Source organism: Phyllobates terribilis, unplaced genomic scaffold, assembly GCF_046119375.1.
Source record: "Phyllobates terribilis strain yellow unplaced genomic scaffold, ASM4611937v1 Scaffold_11__3_contigs__length_659146591, whole genome shotgun sequence".
Taxonomy (NCBI): domain Eukaryota; kingdom Metazoa; phylum Chordata; class Amphibia; order Anura; family Dendrobatidae; genus Phyllobates; species Phyllobates terribilis.
In genome coordinates, this window is record NW_027362771.1 from 319,380,738 (window position 1) to 319,397,398 (window position 16,661).

Sequence of the window (16,661 nt, forward strand, 5' to 3'; positions counted from 1 at the left end):
ACAGGTGGGGGCATGCTGAGGAGCCGGCCAGTGCACAGGTGGGGGCATGCTGAGGAGCCGGCCAGTGCACAGGTGGGGGCATACTGAGGAGCCGGCCAGTGCACAGGTGGGGGCATACTGAGGAGCCGGCCAGTGCACAGGTGGGGGCATACTGAGGAGCCGGCCAGTGCACAGGTGGGGGCATACTGAGGAGCCGACCAGTGCACAGGTGGGGGCATGCTGAGGAGCCGGCCAGTGCACAGGTGGGGGCATGCTGAGGAGCCAACCAGTGCACAGGTGGGGGCATACTGAGGAGCCGGCCAGTGCACAGGTGGGGGCATGCTGAGGAGCCGGCCAGTGCACAGGTGGGGGCATACTGAGGAGCCGGCCAGTGCACAGGTGGGGGCATACTGAGGAGCCGACCAGTGCACAGGTGGGGGCATACTGAGGAGCCGACCAGTGCACAGGTGGGGGCATACTGAGGAGCCGACCAGTGCACAGGTGGGGGCATGCTGAGGAGCCGACCAGTGCACAGGTGGGGGCATACTGAGGAGCCGACCAGTGCACAGGTGGGGGCATGCTGATGAGCCGGCCAGTGCACAGGTGGGGGCATGCTGAGGAGCCGACCAGTGCACAGGTGGGGGCATGCTGAGGAGCCGGCCAGTGCACAGGTGGGGGCATGCTGAGGAGCCGGCCAGTGCACAGGTGGGGGCATGCTGAGGAGCCGACCAGTGCACAGGTGGGGGGCATGCTGAGGAGCCGGCCAGTGCACAGGTGGGGGCATACTGAGGAGCCGACCAGTGCACAGGTGGGGGCATGCTGAGGAGCCGGCCAGTGCACAGGTGGGGGCATGCTGAGGAGCCGACCAGTGCACAGGTGGGGGCATACTGAGGAGCCGGCCAGTGCACAGGTGGGGGCATACTGAGGAGCCGACCAGTGCACAGGTGGGGGCATGCTGAGGAGCCGACCAGTGCACAGGTGGGGGCATGCTGAGGAGCCGGCCAGTGCACAGGTGGGGGCATGCTGAGGAGCCGACCAGTGCACAGGTGGGGGCATACTGAGGAGCCGACCAGTGCACAGGTGGGGGCATACTGAGGAGCCGACCAGTGCACAGGTGGGGGCATGCTGAGGAGCCGGCCAGTGCACAGGTGGGGGCATGCTGAGGAGCCGACCAGTGCACAGGTGGGGGCATGCTGAGGAGCCGGCCAGTGCACAGGTGGGGGCATACTGAGGAGCCGACCAGTGCACAGGTGGGGGCATGCTGAGGAGCCGACCAGTGCACAGGTGGGGGCATGCTGAGGAGCCGGCCAGTGCACAGGTGGGGGCATGCTGAGGAGCCGACCAGTGCACAGGTGGGGGCATACTGAGGAGCCGACCAGTGCACAGGTGGGGGCATACTGAGGAGCCGACCAGTGCACAGGTGGGGGCATGCTGAGGAGCCGGCCAGTGCACAGGTGGGGGCATACTGAGGAGCCGACCAGTGCACAGGTGGGGGCATGCTGAGGAGCCGGCCAGTGCACAGGTGGGGGCATGCTGAGGAGCCGACCAGTGCACAGGTGGGGGCATGCTGAGGAGCCGACCAGTGCACAGGTGGGGGCATGCTGAGGAGCCGGCCAGTGCACAGGTGGGGGCATGCTGAGGAGCCGGCCAGTGCACAGGTGGGGGCATACTGAGGAGCCGGCCAGTGCACAGGTGGGGGCATGCTGAGGAGCCGACCAGTGCACAGGTGGGGGCATGCTGAGGAGCCGACCAGTGCACAGGTGGGGGCATACTCCTGCTGACACACAGATTATATATACAGTGTACAGCTCCTGGCCATAGTTGCATACTGGGGCATGGCCACGTGTCTCTAGTGAGTGAGGGTCTGCACTCAGAGCTGCCCTCAGGGGGTCACCGTAGTGCCGCTCATGTGGTGAGGCCCTGGCGGTGCACTGACTGAGGCTTCTATCCCGTACATATATATTATACAGGGGTTTCCAGCACGCCTTGTGCTCCCGCTTCTCTTTTGCCCACGTGTTACTGCTGTTTGCTTCCGCTTCCCACGTGGCCTGGTCGCGAGTTTTTCACTGCAAGGCGCATGCGTGTTTGCCTCGGTCGGGGGTGGGGGTAACTAAGGTGACGAGGGGTTTGGGGACAAATGAGTGTGTCTCGGGCTCTCCATTACCGCCCTCAGGGGGGGAGATTGTGACTGACGCCTTGCAGAACTGGTGTATTAAAAAGGTGGGCGGAGCTATTGACCGAAACAGGGCGGGGTCTTGTTTCGTCCAGGGCCCGCCTCCGGGCTTTCGGCTTATGTGTCTCTGCAGCCTCCGCTGCTCTGGCCGTTATTCCTGAGGACTGGGCTCCGTGATTGCGGCTGCTTGTGAGGATCGTCCTGCCCGGGGCGCGTTCTGCAGTGTGTGTATACGTGTCATTGTCTGTGGGGAGGGAGTGTGCGGGACGTGCGGCTCCAGGCTGAGGCGGTGCAACAAAGGCCGGGAAGCCGCATGTCCGCCGTGTGCTGATGGCTGCGCGGCTCCATCCCTGCTCCGCCCTGGGGGCCCCTGTATATTGTAGCCTGCCCAGCCAGTGTATGGGCGCTGCTGTATATACAGAGGTGCCACCCTGCGTCTGGGCGCTGCTGTATATACAGAGGTGCCACCCTGCGTCTGGGCGCTGCTGCGTATACAGAGGTGCCACCCTGCGTCTGGGCGCTGCTGTATATACAGAGGTGCCACCCTGCGTCTGGGCGCTGCTGTGTATACAGAGGTGCCACCCTGCGTCTGGGCGCTGCTGCGTATACAGAGGTGCCACCCTGCGTCTGGGCGCTGCTGCGTATACAGAGGTGCCACCCTGCGTCTGGGCGCTGCTGCGTATACAGAGGTGCCACCCTGCGTCTGGGCGCTGCTGCGTATACAGAGGTGCCACCCTGCGTCTGGGCGCTGCTGCGTATACAGAGGTGCCACCCTGCGTCTGGGCGCTGCTGCGTATACAGAGGTGCCACCCTGCGTCTGGGCGCTGCTGCGTATACAGAGGTGCCACCCTGCGTCTGGGCGCTGCTGCGTATACAGAGGTGCCACCCTGCGTCTGGGCGCTGCTGCGTATACAGAGGTGCCACCCTGCGTCTGGGCGCTGCTGCGTATACAGAGGTGCCACCCTGCGTCTGGGCGCTGCTGCGTATACAGAGGTGCCACCCTGCGTCTGGGCGCTGCTGCGTATACAGAGGTGCCACCCTGCGTCTGGGCGCTGCTGCGTATACAGAGGTGCCACCCTGCGTCTGGGCGCTGCTGCGTATACAGAGGTGCCACCCTGCGTCTGGGCGCTGCTGCGTATACAGAGGTGCCACCCTGCGTCTGGGCGCTGCTGCGTATACAGAGGTGCCACCCTGCGTCTGGGCGCTGCTGCGTATACAGAGGTGCCACCCTGCGTCTGGGCGCTGCTGCGTATACAGAGGTGCCACCCTGCGTCTGGGCGCTGCTGCGTATACAGAGGTGCCACCCTGCGTCTGGGCGCTGCTGCGTATACAGAGGTGCCACCCTGCGTCTGGGCGCTGCTGCGTATACAGAGGTGCCACCCTGCGTCTGGGCGCTGCTGCGTATACAGAGGTGCCACCCTGCGTCTGGGCGCTGCTGCGTATACAGAGGTGCCACCCTGCGTCTGGGCGCTGCTGCGTATACAGAGGTGCCACCCTGCGTCTGGGCGCTGCTGCGTATACAGAGGTGCCACCCTGCGTCTGGGCGCTGCTGCGTATACAGAGGTGCCACCCTGCGTCTGGGCGCTGCTGCGTATACAGAGGTGCCACCCTGCGTCTGGGCGCTGCTGCGTATAGAGAGGTGCCACCCTGCGTCTGGGCGCTGCTGCGTATAGAGGTGCCACCCTGCGTCTGGGCGCTGCTGCGTATAGAGAGGTGCCACCCTGCGTCTGGGCGCTGCTGCGTATACAGAGGAGCCACCCTGCGTCTGGGCGCTGCTGCGTATACAGAGGAGCCACCCTGTGTGCTGTAGCTGGCATGTGTTTGTACAATCTGCCTTTGGTGTGGGCACTCTCCTAGTGTAGGGTATAACTGGTACATTTACCACCATATGCTTCTTGGTCCATCCATGTCTGCTGACTGGGGAGCTGCTGTCAGCGACTCAGGGGGGGGTATGTTTTTTATTTTTCTTGACATGCTTGTGTAAGATGTACATTAATGATACAGAAGGGAATGATTGTGCTGGTGCTTGGCATTGCACCCAGTGGCACATGTGGTTCCTTATGAATAAACCATTGCTGCTCCATCTGATCCTGGATGGACTTTCTATGTTTTATCCAGCCACCAGGTACACATACATACGACTGAAAAGTAGAATTGTGTGTAAGCTTAAAGGACTTCTTTGGCCATACATTATTGCTAAGCTACAAAACCAGTGGGGCTCCGAATCACTCGCCGCCATTCAGCTGATGTAGATGTTGGGCTGAGCGGCACTGAACACCTTTGTTCAATGTGTTGTAGCTGCTGCCGATCAGCTCCTATTCTCATTATTCAGCAAATTCCAGGCGAGCAAAGCAGAGAAAGATGCCTTTGAATTATTTCATAGGGAATACTAGCATTTCCCGATTAAGACTTCTTCGGAGTGGCGACAGGTCCTCTTTACATTCTGCACCTCGGCCTACTAATCAGAAGAGGCGTCTAGGATGCCAGTACATAGCAGGCAGCATGTAGGGCTTTGGTCCTGATGCCACTGATCTCAGATTTGGCCATTGGCCCAGGGTCCTGTGAACCGTTTTGCTCACGTCTGTTTGTTTATATGAGTATTTTAGGTATGGCTTTCACCCTGCTGCTGGGACATCTGTTACACCTTTGGCTGGAATGTGCATCAGCTTCAGAGCTGGAGCACAAATTGCCTAATACAAGTACAGGGTGTTTCAAAAATAAGTGGAGCAAACTCAAGTTACAGGTGTAACAGGCCGCTAAAATGGCTTTCTGAATATTTACTAGATCTGTTAATCTTGGCATTTTTTTCTTCCAGCATGGCGGACTACTTGATCAGCGGTGGTACTGGCTATGTCCCAGAAGATGGTCTTACTGCTCAACAGCTTTTCGCAAATTCCGATGGACTTACATACAAGTAAGCAGCAGGTTATCGCTTATTACAGATGCAAATGGAGTTTCACTAAGGGCTTTACACAAGTTTTCTGATGGGGAAAAGTCTCAATATAGCGCACAGCATATTTGCACCATAATTCAGGGCATTTCCCAGTTTACGTTGCTCTCAACAACTCTTTGAGAAGTGGATGGGCTCGGAGAGGCAGGGTCTCTTTTAGCTTGTCAAATCGATTTCTAATTTACCCCATAAATTGGTGTAAATTATAGAGCAAGTCTATGTCCGCTAATATTGTCTGATTAAGACGGGGACTTTTATCTTCCTTAGACTAGATTCACACATTCATGTGTCATACATGGATGCACTGTCAGGCCACAGATCTCCTGACCTGAACTTGGCAGCCTCATAATTGCTCATGAAGCTCTTGATTTTGGGTGGGAAGACCCATGGCCGGACCATGGGATGTATGAAAGCAGCTTTGGGTATGTCCACACTGTGTTGTTACTGCCCCCAAAACCGTCAATATATAAGGCTCGGTTCATTATTTGCTTTGTGGTTCAGTTTATTTTTTGGCTCGTAGTTTTTCCACATTTTTTAACATTTTAAAAAAGTCACATTTCATGAATCTAAAACATCTGGATAAAGCCACATTGACCTAAAGATCTGAACACTAACTAAACCACAAAAGACAACTTGAAAAAAGGTACAAATTATCTAATTAATTTTTCTTAATTCAAAAAGTCAGTAATTGAGAGGTTTTCAAGCAAAAAAATGGAAATGCAATGAACAATTGGGTCCATAGACTCATTGTTTTCAATGGAATTTCAGAATTGCTGTTCATACACCTGTAGATTTTTTTTTTTTTATCCCCACCACAGATTTGAAAGCATAAACACATCTCTTACTGGGGCCGATTCCACCCAGGAACCACAGCGGGCGGCTATACCTGTGTTGGCCCCATTGAATGGCAGTTCTAACTGCAAATCTGCTGCAATAGTTGGAGGGCCAGCCTCTAATTTCTGTAATAGATTTACCGCAAATACAGAGAAGATTTTCAGCGTGCATCCCCTTTTAGTGTTACAAATGTTTTTAAATTTTTACATGTCAGATTTTCCAGTATTGTTCATATGGTAATGAATTGAGCATGGGATGTTTTTAATGTAACTCAAGATCTGAGTAAGGTTTCCTGCTTGTGTTCTAGATTTCATTCTGATCATTGTATCAGTTTTTATTGTACTGCTGTTTCTGATACAGAAATGGAATACTTGATTTTCATGGCCGTTCAGCTGCGTGCACACCTTATTTTCACAACTGCATTTAATTTCTGTTTAGTTTCTTTGATGGCTAGAATAGCACAGCATTGAGATACATTCTTCCCTGTAACAGATGAAAAGTTGGCATGATCCATTGCCTAGCAAACCCACAAAAATTAACTAAAATGAGAGCCACCATGCCAGTGTGAACAGAGCCGTATTGTACTGAATAGAGAGCAGCGTAAGGCCAGAGCTGCACAGAAGCCCACCACAAATGTGCATTTAATATGTGAGCTTTGTTTGTCATTGGTGTAGGGGTTGGGTGTTAGGTAATGACATTTATGTAGTGTCACGTGTTCCCGTAGATTAGCACTGTACACAAAGACTCTTGTTTCACTTTTATCTTGCTGCCAACACTTGTTCATCAGGTGAAATGATCTTTTATGCAGTGTAAAAAACAAACAAAAACTAACCTAATCATTCTCAGCGGAGCCCATCATCCCGCGTAAAGAAGACTCGCACTGCTGAGAACCACGATGGCCTATGTGCACTGAGCGATCTAGTATAGATCACCCAATGAGCACCATTTGCTTTGGTCTGCCTGTGTAAGCAGCCAGTCAAGTGACCATCGATCTGTAAACGATCTTTGGAATCGTACTATTGCTTAAAATACATTGTCCAAAGGAACAAAAAAGCCTGATTTTACCCTTATAATATCAAAGTAAAGCAAGAAGCTGCCTCCAAGCCATATGTGCTGGCCTGTCACTGGTCCCCGGCATCCTCCACTTTCCTCTCCTGCTCTTTCCCTGACCCCTCGCCCTCCTCTGTAGTATGCAGACTAGCCCCTTTCACCCATTGAAGCACCGAGATGCCAGTGACATGCCTGACACGTGGGAGGGGGAAGTGGCTCTTTGTGATGTGCAGCTGGGTTGATTACTAAAATGTATCTTCCGCTCTGAACCTCACCCCCTTTATATGCAGCTGGCGGTTGTGTAGAGAACATCAGAGTACGTGATAAAGGAGGACCGGGCTGCATGGCAGCTGGTGCTGTCACTGTATCTGAGCATGGTCTCCTGCCAATGCTTCCTCCATTGCCCACCTATCATAAAATCTGGTATGACATAATGTTGCTTCTTCATAGAAAAAAAGCAAGACCGCCTACTGATTTTGCAAGATTTTAAGCATAGTAATTTTTGGAAGTTCATGCACATGGTCCGGTAAGAATGATGGATGCTAGATCAGCTTGTGGTGTTGAATTTTGTAGCAGCATAGTGCGTGAAATGCAAACAAACTAGGTTTTGCATAACCCTTTTATATGGCGTGTAATAATGCAAATTTTCATCTGCTTCAGATTGATTGTGACTTTCCAGCAGATTTCAGCCATTTCTATGCGAAAGGTCAAATTCACACGCAAAACGTATGGTTTTTTTTGGGGGGGGTTGACATGGAATAAAAAGCTTTATTAGACCATGTTGTTGCCTGTCTACCGCATGGTCTTGGCCTATGTGCCCACGATGCAGAAATGCTCCGGATTTTTTCCTGAGCGTTTCTGCATCTCCCTGGCAGAAAAAACGCCTGCGGATTGTACATGCGGATTGTACATGCGTTTTTCCAACCAGGGACAAGCGGAAGTGAAGCGTTCTTCACATGCATTTCCGCATGCGGGTTGACAAGCGCTTTCCAAGCGATTTTAGCATCACTTGGAAAGTGCTTGACAACTTGGTCACACTATATAAATCCATGCAACCGGCATAGATTTATATACTGTGACCTTAAAGAATGGTAAAAAATTTATACTTACCTTCTGATGGCCCCCGGAGTCTTTATTCGATCCGTCCTGGCTTGCCGGCAGCTCGTGGTACACTGAAGGACCTGCCGCCGTCACGTGACCTGTCACATGACTAAATGACGTCAGCGCAGGTCCTTCAGTCCACCGCGATCTGCCAGCAAGCGAAGACAAGCGCACCACGGGCCATCAGAAGGTAAATATAATATTTATTTTTTACTTTTTTATATACAGGTTCTATGGTACCCGGGTCCGGTCTCCTGTCCTCCAGACCCGGGTACCATCCACACATTGAAACGCATGGAATGTGCATCTACAGATGCAGTGATGGGTAATCCATGCGTTCCAAAGCAATTCAATGGCTGCGAAAACGCAGAGCTTCCGCAAAATAATTGGTAGTGCTGCATTTTTTTTCAGCAATGATAATCCGCAGCGGAAATCTCCGCAGCATGTGCACAGCACATACGGATCATCATTGGGGAACATGGCAGGCCTTCTACCATGCGTTTTTTAAGCGTTTCTGCAGCGTAATTTCCACTGCAAAAAACGCTTAAAAAATGCATTGTGGGCACACAGCCTAATAAAGCTTTTTATTCCATTATATTCCACATAGCTCCTCAGGACCACTGTTTGTTTTTCTTCTCACCCTCCTGCCCACTGTTTGCAATCAGTAACCTTTTGCTGTCTTCACACTAGATTAGTATTTGTAAGCCAAAACCAGGAGTGGAACAGTCAGAGGAAAAGTATAATAAACACGTCACCACTTCTGTATTTATCACCCACTCCTGGATTTGGATTACAAATACTGATGTGAAATATTGAACATGTGAACATGGCCTAAGAAAGGAAGTAGTATCCGCTGTGTGAGCCAGCAAGAAAGGGCTACATTCGCGTTATGCAGTAGAGCAGCGCCAGAAATGGCAGACAACTGCAATTGGTAAGTATTTTAATGTGCACACTACACGTGTGCTAACAAAGTTGGTAGTAATTAAAAAAAGAAACACCCTAGAGTACTCCTTCCTTTTTAAGATCTCTTCCCGATCGGTGAATGGCAGCTGTATTTAAAACCAGGGCTGTGGAGTCTGTAAGCCAAACCTTCGACTCCAACTCCCTCATACATGGCTCATGTTTAAGTGATTTTAAGCTTCTGAATGTTAGCATTCACTGACGGCAAGCATTGATCTTGATAGAGGGGAAGTGATTGAGTGCTTGGCTATCTCATACCAATAGAAAATGGTTAAATGACAAAAAGGAGATATAAGGCATGCATTCTTGTGACTACTTGTGGTCCTGGTGTTGAGACCCCCAGTGCTCATAGACTTCTCACCAATCCAGTGGATAGGTGTTAAAGGGGTTGTCCAGTACTTTTAAAAACATGCCAATGTGTTTTTAATGATAAATAGAAGCTTCTTTCTAATTACCTTCCTCTGCTGTTCCTGCCTGTGAGCGGGGCTATCGCTGGCCGCTCACAGGCATCACGTGACCCCCGGCTGCAGCCGGCTCTAACATCCGCTGATGTCACGACAAGTCCAGGCTGCAGCCGAGGGTCCCTCTTCCGTGTTCCACCGGTGGCTGCTGGGTTGTGGACAGGGTTACCCCGCGCGTCACACCCAGCATCAACCGCGCACTCTCCCTTTCCTCATTCATTGGGAAAGCATGCGTTGAATGCTGGGTGTGACAAGGGGAATAACCCCGCCCACAACCCAGCAGCCACCGCGGGGACCCCAGCGCTGAGTCACGCCTCACTTGTCATGACATCAGTGGTGGGTCACGTGCTGCCTGTGAGTGGCCTGCGATAGCGCCGCTCACAGGCAGTATCAGCAGCGCAAGGTTAGAAAGAAGCTTCTATTTATCATTAAAACACATTGGCATATTTTTAAAAGTACTGGACAACCCTTTTAAGTTGTAACTGAGACAGCTCCTTTAAGCACATATGATTTTATTGATAGACCCCTATCTGACTGACCTGCTCATGCTGAAAGTATTTTTGGCGTCACGATCATATCATATTACCATCAGTGGTTGTGTTCATCATGTGTGATGTTCTGTGGAATGTACAAGTAATCCTTCTAGCGTTATCATGTTACTTTAGAATACTTTTCCCCTTCTCCCATGACAGCACCACCTGAGAGAGGGTATCCGCCCACCAAGGACATGAACCTACTGAATCAAAAGGCGATACCTCTCTTCCGCATCAGTTTTTGGTTCCTGTCCTTGATGGGAGCCTCTCTAGGTGGTGCCTCGCCTACCTGTTCGTGGGATCTGGAGTTGGATCCCGGGATCGATGCGGCCTGGAGACCGCGAAGAAGCTGCAGATGGGTCCTCTGTTCCCAGCCCCATCTTGCTGGTACCTGGGTCTGCGTGCGGGGGGGGCTCCTTCTGGGGTCCTCTCCCGCGTGTGCTGGGTGCTGCGGCCGGGTATGCGCACGCACGGTGGCTGTGGCTGGGCGCTCCGGCAGGCAGGCTGCGCACGTGCAGGGTCGTTTCGCGCCCAGTGAAGTCCGGACTGCGCCTCGGAAGTCCGGACTGCTCACGTGCGGGGTCGTGTTGCGCCCTAGCACGAGGGCGCCAGAAGCCCGTGTCTGCGCTTGCACGGGGTGCGATTCCCAGAGACATCCCCGTTTGCAAGCGCGCCGGGAGCCGCTGGGTCTGCGCAGGAGGGATCCTGCGGCGTAGCGTGCCAGCTGCCATGTTAAAAAAAAAAAAGAGTATAAGATAAAATTAAATGACAGAAAGAGAGAGCACACTGCTGCAGGAAGGGGAGGGGCCCAAAGGAGGTGGAGCCCCCTTATACTTTAAAAGGATGGGAAGCAGTCAAGATGGCGGTGTCTGCATCCCCGTCATCATGAGTGAGGAGCTGCAGTCACCGGGCAGCAGCTGTCACCGCCGCAAGAGGAACAGCAGCAGCCACAGGCGCCTAAGCAGCGTAAACAGATAAAGCAAAGTGTGAAACAACTGGAGCAACGGGAGTCTTCCAATCATCAGAGGCACAGCAGTCGGGGTCGTACGAGTGCCGGCAGAACCGGTCAGAAGAAATCTTGTGAATCCACCTCTGCCAGATGGGAGCATTCATGTGAACGGCAACCACCGCCTCCGGAACCAAAAAACAGTAGTTCCAAGAATAAGAATAAAGAGTGTGCATTATGTAAAGTTAGCCTTCCCAACTCCTACGCGAAGAACCTTTGCTCTGATTGTATCCAGAAAACTATAGCAGAGGAGTCCCCTAGTTTTTCTAAGGATTTAAAAACCTTAATCCAGACGGTGGTCAGGGATGAACTTGACCTCTCGTAAGAGGGGGAAGCAGAAACGGGTTTCCTCAGACTCAGAGGAATCAGTAGAGTCCTGTTTCACGAGGGAATATCCCCCCCCCCTGACCTCTTCATCAGAGTCTTCGGATGATGATGGAGGGGGTAGGCCATGCTTTTCTGTGGACAATACTGAAAGATTGGTCAAGGCTATTAGAGTGACTATGTGTATTGCCGATGCCAAAGCTCCCAGAACAGTTCCGGACGTCATGTTCGAGGGCTTAGATCAGAAGAGGAGATGCACATTCCCAGTTAACGAGAAGATCAAGACTCTTATAGATAGGGAGTGTAAAAAACCAGAGAGGAAAGGCCAACTGCCTTCTTCAAAAGGGTATCTCCGCTTAGAAGAGGAGGATGCAGCTAAGTGGGACAAAACCCCTAAAATTGATGTGGCCATCGCGAAGTCCTCGAAAAGATCCACACTGCCCTTTGAGGGTTTGGGGAGCCTAAAAGATCTGCTTGATAAAAAGGCGGAGTCTTTTCTAAAACAGGCCTGGGAGTCCTCAGCAGGGGCTCTGAAACTGGCAGTGGCAGCCACCTGCACCGCCAGGTCTATGATGATCTGGCTTCAGCAGTTAGAGGACCAGATCAAAGGGAATGTCTCTAGAGAGAAAATTCTGTTGGGTCTTCCTCTTTTGCAGGGGGCAGCTGCATTCCTGGCAGATTCAGTTAGGCTGGCTGCCAGGTCATCAAATCTTTCTAATGCAGCCTGTAGGGCATTGTGGCTCAAGAGCTGACCAGGGGATGTGCAGTCAAAATCTAAACTCTGCTCAATCCCTTGCGAAGTGTACTTTCTTTTCGGGAAGGCCTTTAGATGACATCCTGGGTAAGGCCGCGGACAAGAAACATGGGTTTCCTACTGTATATGTTCCCCGATAATAAGAGCTCCTTTCGGAAGAGGAAATATAATCGGAGCAAGTTTCCCAGAGACCAAAGTGGTTGGAGAGACAGGAAGCCGAATAACAGAGACTTCATGTTCGGGGGTCCATCCTCTGAGAATAAGAAAGCCCCTAAGTGACGGATCTCCCCAGGTAGGAGGAAGGTTGTACCACTTCCTTCCCGCCTGGAAAAAAATCTCATCCAGTGCTTGGATTTTGGGGATAATCAGGAGGGGGCTGGAGTTGGAGTTCAAAAACATTCCCAGAGACACAGTTAGGCCTCTGGGGGCTGAAATCCTAAGGGAGCAGATGGCCCTGCAGCAGGAAGTACTCGCTCTTGTTGTAAAGGGGGTTCTAGTAGAAACACCAGTACCCGAACAAGGGAGAGGGTTTTACTCAACTCTCTTCCTAATAAAGAAGCCGGATGGCTCCTTCAGAACCATTGTCAACTTGAAGAAGCTGAACAACCATTTGATTTACAGGCCATTCAAGATGGAATCAATAAAATCTGCCATAAAAATGTGTTTCCAGAATGTTATATGTGCGTCCTCGATTTGAAGGACGCTTACTACCACGTCCCAATCTTTCCTGCACACCAACAGTTTGAGGGTAGCTCTACGGTTCGGCAAGCACATAAGGCATTTTCAGTTTGCAGCTCTTCCCTTTGGCATCTCCATGGCTCCAAAGGTTTTCACAAAGATTATCCTGGAAGTCACAGCGCATCGAAGGGAGAAAGATATCCTAGTCATCCCTTACCAGGACGATTTTTTTAGTGGTGGGCTGATCAAAACAACTCTGCGCACTGGCTCTGGCGGAAGTCGTGGCCAGTCTAAATGGCCTGGGTTGGATGTTAAATTTAGAAAAATCGAGACTAGAACCAAAAAAGGTTCAATCATTCCTGGGTCTCATTTTGGACTCTGAAAACCAGATTTGTCTTCTGCCAGAGGACAAGAAACTGAAGATCAGTTCCCTCATATCACGTGTAATCAGCAATCCATCCTTGACCTTGAGAAATGCAATGTCTCTATTGGGTACGATGACGTCTTGTATCCCAGCAGTTCAGTGGGCTCAGTTCCATTCCAGACGTCTTCAGCAGGAGATCCTGACAGCAGACAAACTGCTCAGAGGTCGCCTGGATGGAAGAATATCCCTTTCAAGTTTAATCAACTCGCTGGACTGGTGGATGAATCCGGTAAATCTATCTCTGGGGGTTCCTTGGTCTTTCCAGGTGTCAGATACGATTACGACAGACACAAGCGCAGAAGGCTGGGGAGCTCACCTGAGAGATCATTCAATACAAGGCCTTTGGTCGGACAGCGAGACGGGTCTCTCCTCCAACATGAGGGAGCTGTTGACAGTCAGAAATGCGCTAGAGTTCAGTTCTCTTCTTCAGGGTCAACACATCCGGATAATGTCGGACAACCGAACGACAGTCGCCTACATCAATTGTCAGGGGGGTACAAGATCCCTTCCTCTGATATTAGTAGCGGATCAGATCCTTCATTTTGCGGAGAGTCATCTATTCACGCTCTCGGCGATGCATATAAGAGGAGAGGAGGACGTAAAAGCCGATTTTCTAAGCCAACACATCATGAAACAAGGAGAATGGGAATTGAATACAGTGGTATTTCAGCAGATTGTCGGCCGATGGGGACAACCTCAGATAGATCTGTTTGCAAACAAACACAATCGGAAAACCAAAATCTTTTGCTCCCTGAATCCAAAGGAGAAGCCTTTTGCGGTGGACGCGCTGCAAATTCCTTGGGACTTTACCCTGGCCTATACCTTTCCCCCTCTAATGCTGATCCCTACTATCCTAAGGAAGATCCGAGAAGAACAGGCGAGGGTTATATTGATCGCCCCGTTTTGGCCCAAGAGCCCATGGTTCACTTGGATGAAGAGAATGTCCCAAGCGGATCCATGGGTTCTTCCGGACACCCCAGATCTCCTCAGGCAGGGCCCATTCTTCCATCCCCAAAGATCGGGCCTGCATTTGACAGCCTGGATTTTGAAAGGTCACTACTAACGCAGGAGGGGTTTTCTCCAGGTCTAGTTACTACTCTACTGGCGAGTAGGAAGCCGATGACGACTAGGATCTATGGCAGAACCTGGACTAAATTTCTGTCTACCTCGGGTCAGTCTGCCAAAGGGAGGGTTCCTATTGGGGCCATCCTGGAATTTCTTCAGAAAGGCTTAAGCATGGAGTTAGCCACCAGTACCCTTAAGGTACAAGTATCAGCTCTGGGGGCACTATATAATTACGACTTGGCAGCGAATAGGTGGATCATCAGATTCATTAAAGCTTGCAGTAGATCTAGACCCATTCCTACTCCAAGGATGCCTCCTTGGGACCTTAATCTGGTTCTAGAAGCGCTAACCAAGCCTCCCTTTGAGCCCTTAGAGGAAGTTCTGGAGAAAATTCTCACCTTTAAAAACAGCCATGCTGGTAGCTCTAACATCAGCTCGTAGGGTTGGTGATCTGGACGCGCTGTCGTTAACCATCCGTTCACTCAGGTGTGTATGGATAGAGTAATCTTAAGACCAGACCCGGCCTATCTTCCAAAAGTAGCCTCCAAATTCCGTAGGACACAAGTAATTACTCTCCCTTCCTTCTATCCTGACCCTAGAGATTCTGAGGAACAAAAGCTTCACACTTTAGATGTTAAGGGGGTATTAGTCCAGTATTTGGAGGTGACTAAGGCCTGGAGAAAATGTGATGCCTTATTCATCTCATTTCAGGGGGCTAGGAAAGGGCTTAAGGTTACAAGGGGGACCATAGCTAGGTGTCTTTTATATTACTCTTCTAGCAATCTGACAGTTCCAGAGAACCTGAAGGCCCACTTCACCAGAGCTGTAGCTGCTTCCTGGGCTGAGAGGGCGGATGTGCCCATCGACATCATATGTAAGGCGGCAACTTGGTCATCCCCCTCTACATTCTACAAGCATTACCGTCTTGACCTTTCCTCTTCTACTGATCTGTCCTTTGGGAGGAAGGTGTTGCAAGTGGTGATCCCTCCCTCTGGTGTCTGATCTCTCTAAATCTCTCAGGTGGTGCTGTCATGGGAGAAGGGGAAAAGATCCTAGTTACTTACCGGTAATGGGATTTTAGAGCCCATGACAGCACCCTATTAATTCCCTCCCCTTTATCACTTATGGTGTGCACTTCTTAGGGTGTTTTATTAAGAAATGTTTAGGTGGTAGTTATGTACTAACCTATTTTTCGGAGGCCCTCTCATGCTCTGAAACAAAAACTGATTCGGAAGAGAGGTACCGCCTTTTTATTCAGTAGGTTCTTGTCCTTGGTGGGCAGATACCCTCTCTCAGGTGGTGCTGTCATGGGCTCTGTAAAATCCCGTTACCGGTAAGTAACTAGGATCTTTTGCTTGTTTTAGTAAATATAAAGTAATACTACTGCGTATTTACCAAATCCCTATGGCATGTATATTGGATTTGATTAAAATTGAGGGGGAAAAAATGCGTTGCAACCCTGCAACAAATTAACACCAAAATTTGTGCATAGGAGTATGGTCATATGGAGGCTTTTCTGCATGGATTAATCCATGTAAAAGAAACTACAAAAAGCTGGTCATTGTGTAAGAGTGCCTGGGGAAAAAGTCACCATGTGCTTAACAGGTGTGAGTTCCCATTGATATCAAGATTATTCAAAGCGTTTTTGAAGTAGATTTGGGAATCTATGAAGACTAGATAACGAGGTTGTAATCCAGCTTTATAATAGATTTCCAGAATAAACCATAGACCTATTTAACAGCAATACGTTTTATTTACATTTTGGTGGAATTTTTTTTTTTTTTTGCTTTGTGAAGACGCATGAATTTAGATTAGAATTATGCAATCATATTACAGCCAATGAAACCTAAAAATACAGATATTTGCAGAATACTTGGTCAAAGAGGAAGGAAAGTCTGTAACAGTCACCCTTCTCCTCCCATATTCCAGATCAAAATAAATAGGTGTAACTCTCTCACGGGTGCCTGCATGTTAAGCCGATAATGGAGCGGGACAGTAGAGCCAGCAGTGAGGTTACAACTCCAGCTTTATTACTAAAGAATCCAGAATGGCAAGTGTTTCCTTTCTATTCTCTTATCACTGTCATGATGTGTATTCCAGTGCCAGCGTAGAATAAATGTGTATGATATATATTTAATCACGCTCTTGTTTTGTTTTTATCTCATAAAGCAGTTTAATTAAAAAAACTTATCAAACAATATTGATGATTAGGTTGTGGAAAGTATATTAAAAGCTTATTAAGCTTCTTCACATTGTTACAATGTCAGCCCAGTCTGCCTAAAGCTGTATTTACGCAAAGATTATCCTGAACGAGCGTTCTTAAAAGGAACCGGTCACCAGGTTTGCCCCATATGAGATACGGCCGCCAC

General features: G+C 50.4%; 1 protein-coding gene across 6 annotated transcripts in view; it reads left to right on the top strand.

Annotated features, from left to right (window-relative positions):
- The window catches only part of IMPDH1 (inosine monophosphate dehydrogenase 1), an 80,296-nt gene that overhangs the window by 20,579 nt on the left and 43,056 nt on the right, over positions 1 to 16,661 (top strand). For 2 of the 6 annotated variants that reach the window (XM_073652570.1, XM_073652566.1), the window contains one exon: positions 4,968 to 5,066. In XM_073652570.1, coding sequence (XP_073508671.1) covers positions 4,969 to 5,066 — 98 coding nt within the window. In that variant the 5' untranslated portion in view covers position 4,968. The other 4 variants (XM_073652569.1, XM_073652568.1, XM_073652567.1 and 1 more) reach the window with 4 other exon arrangements.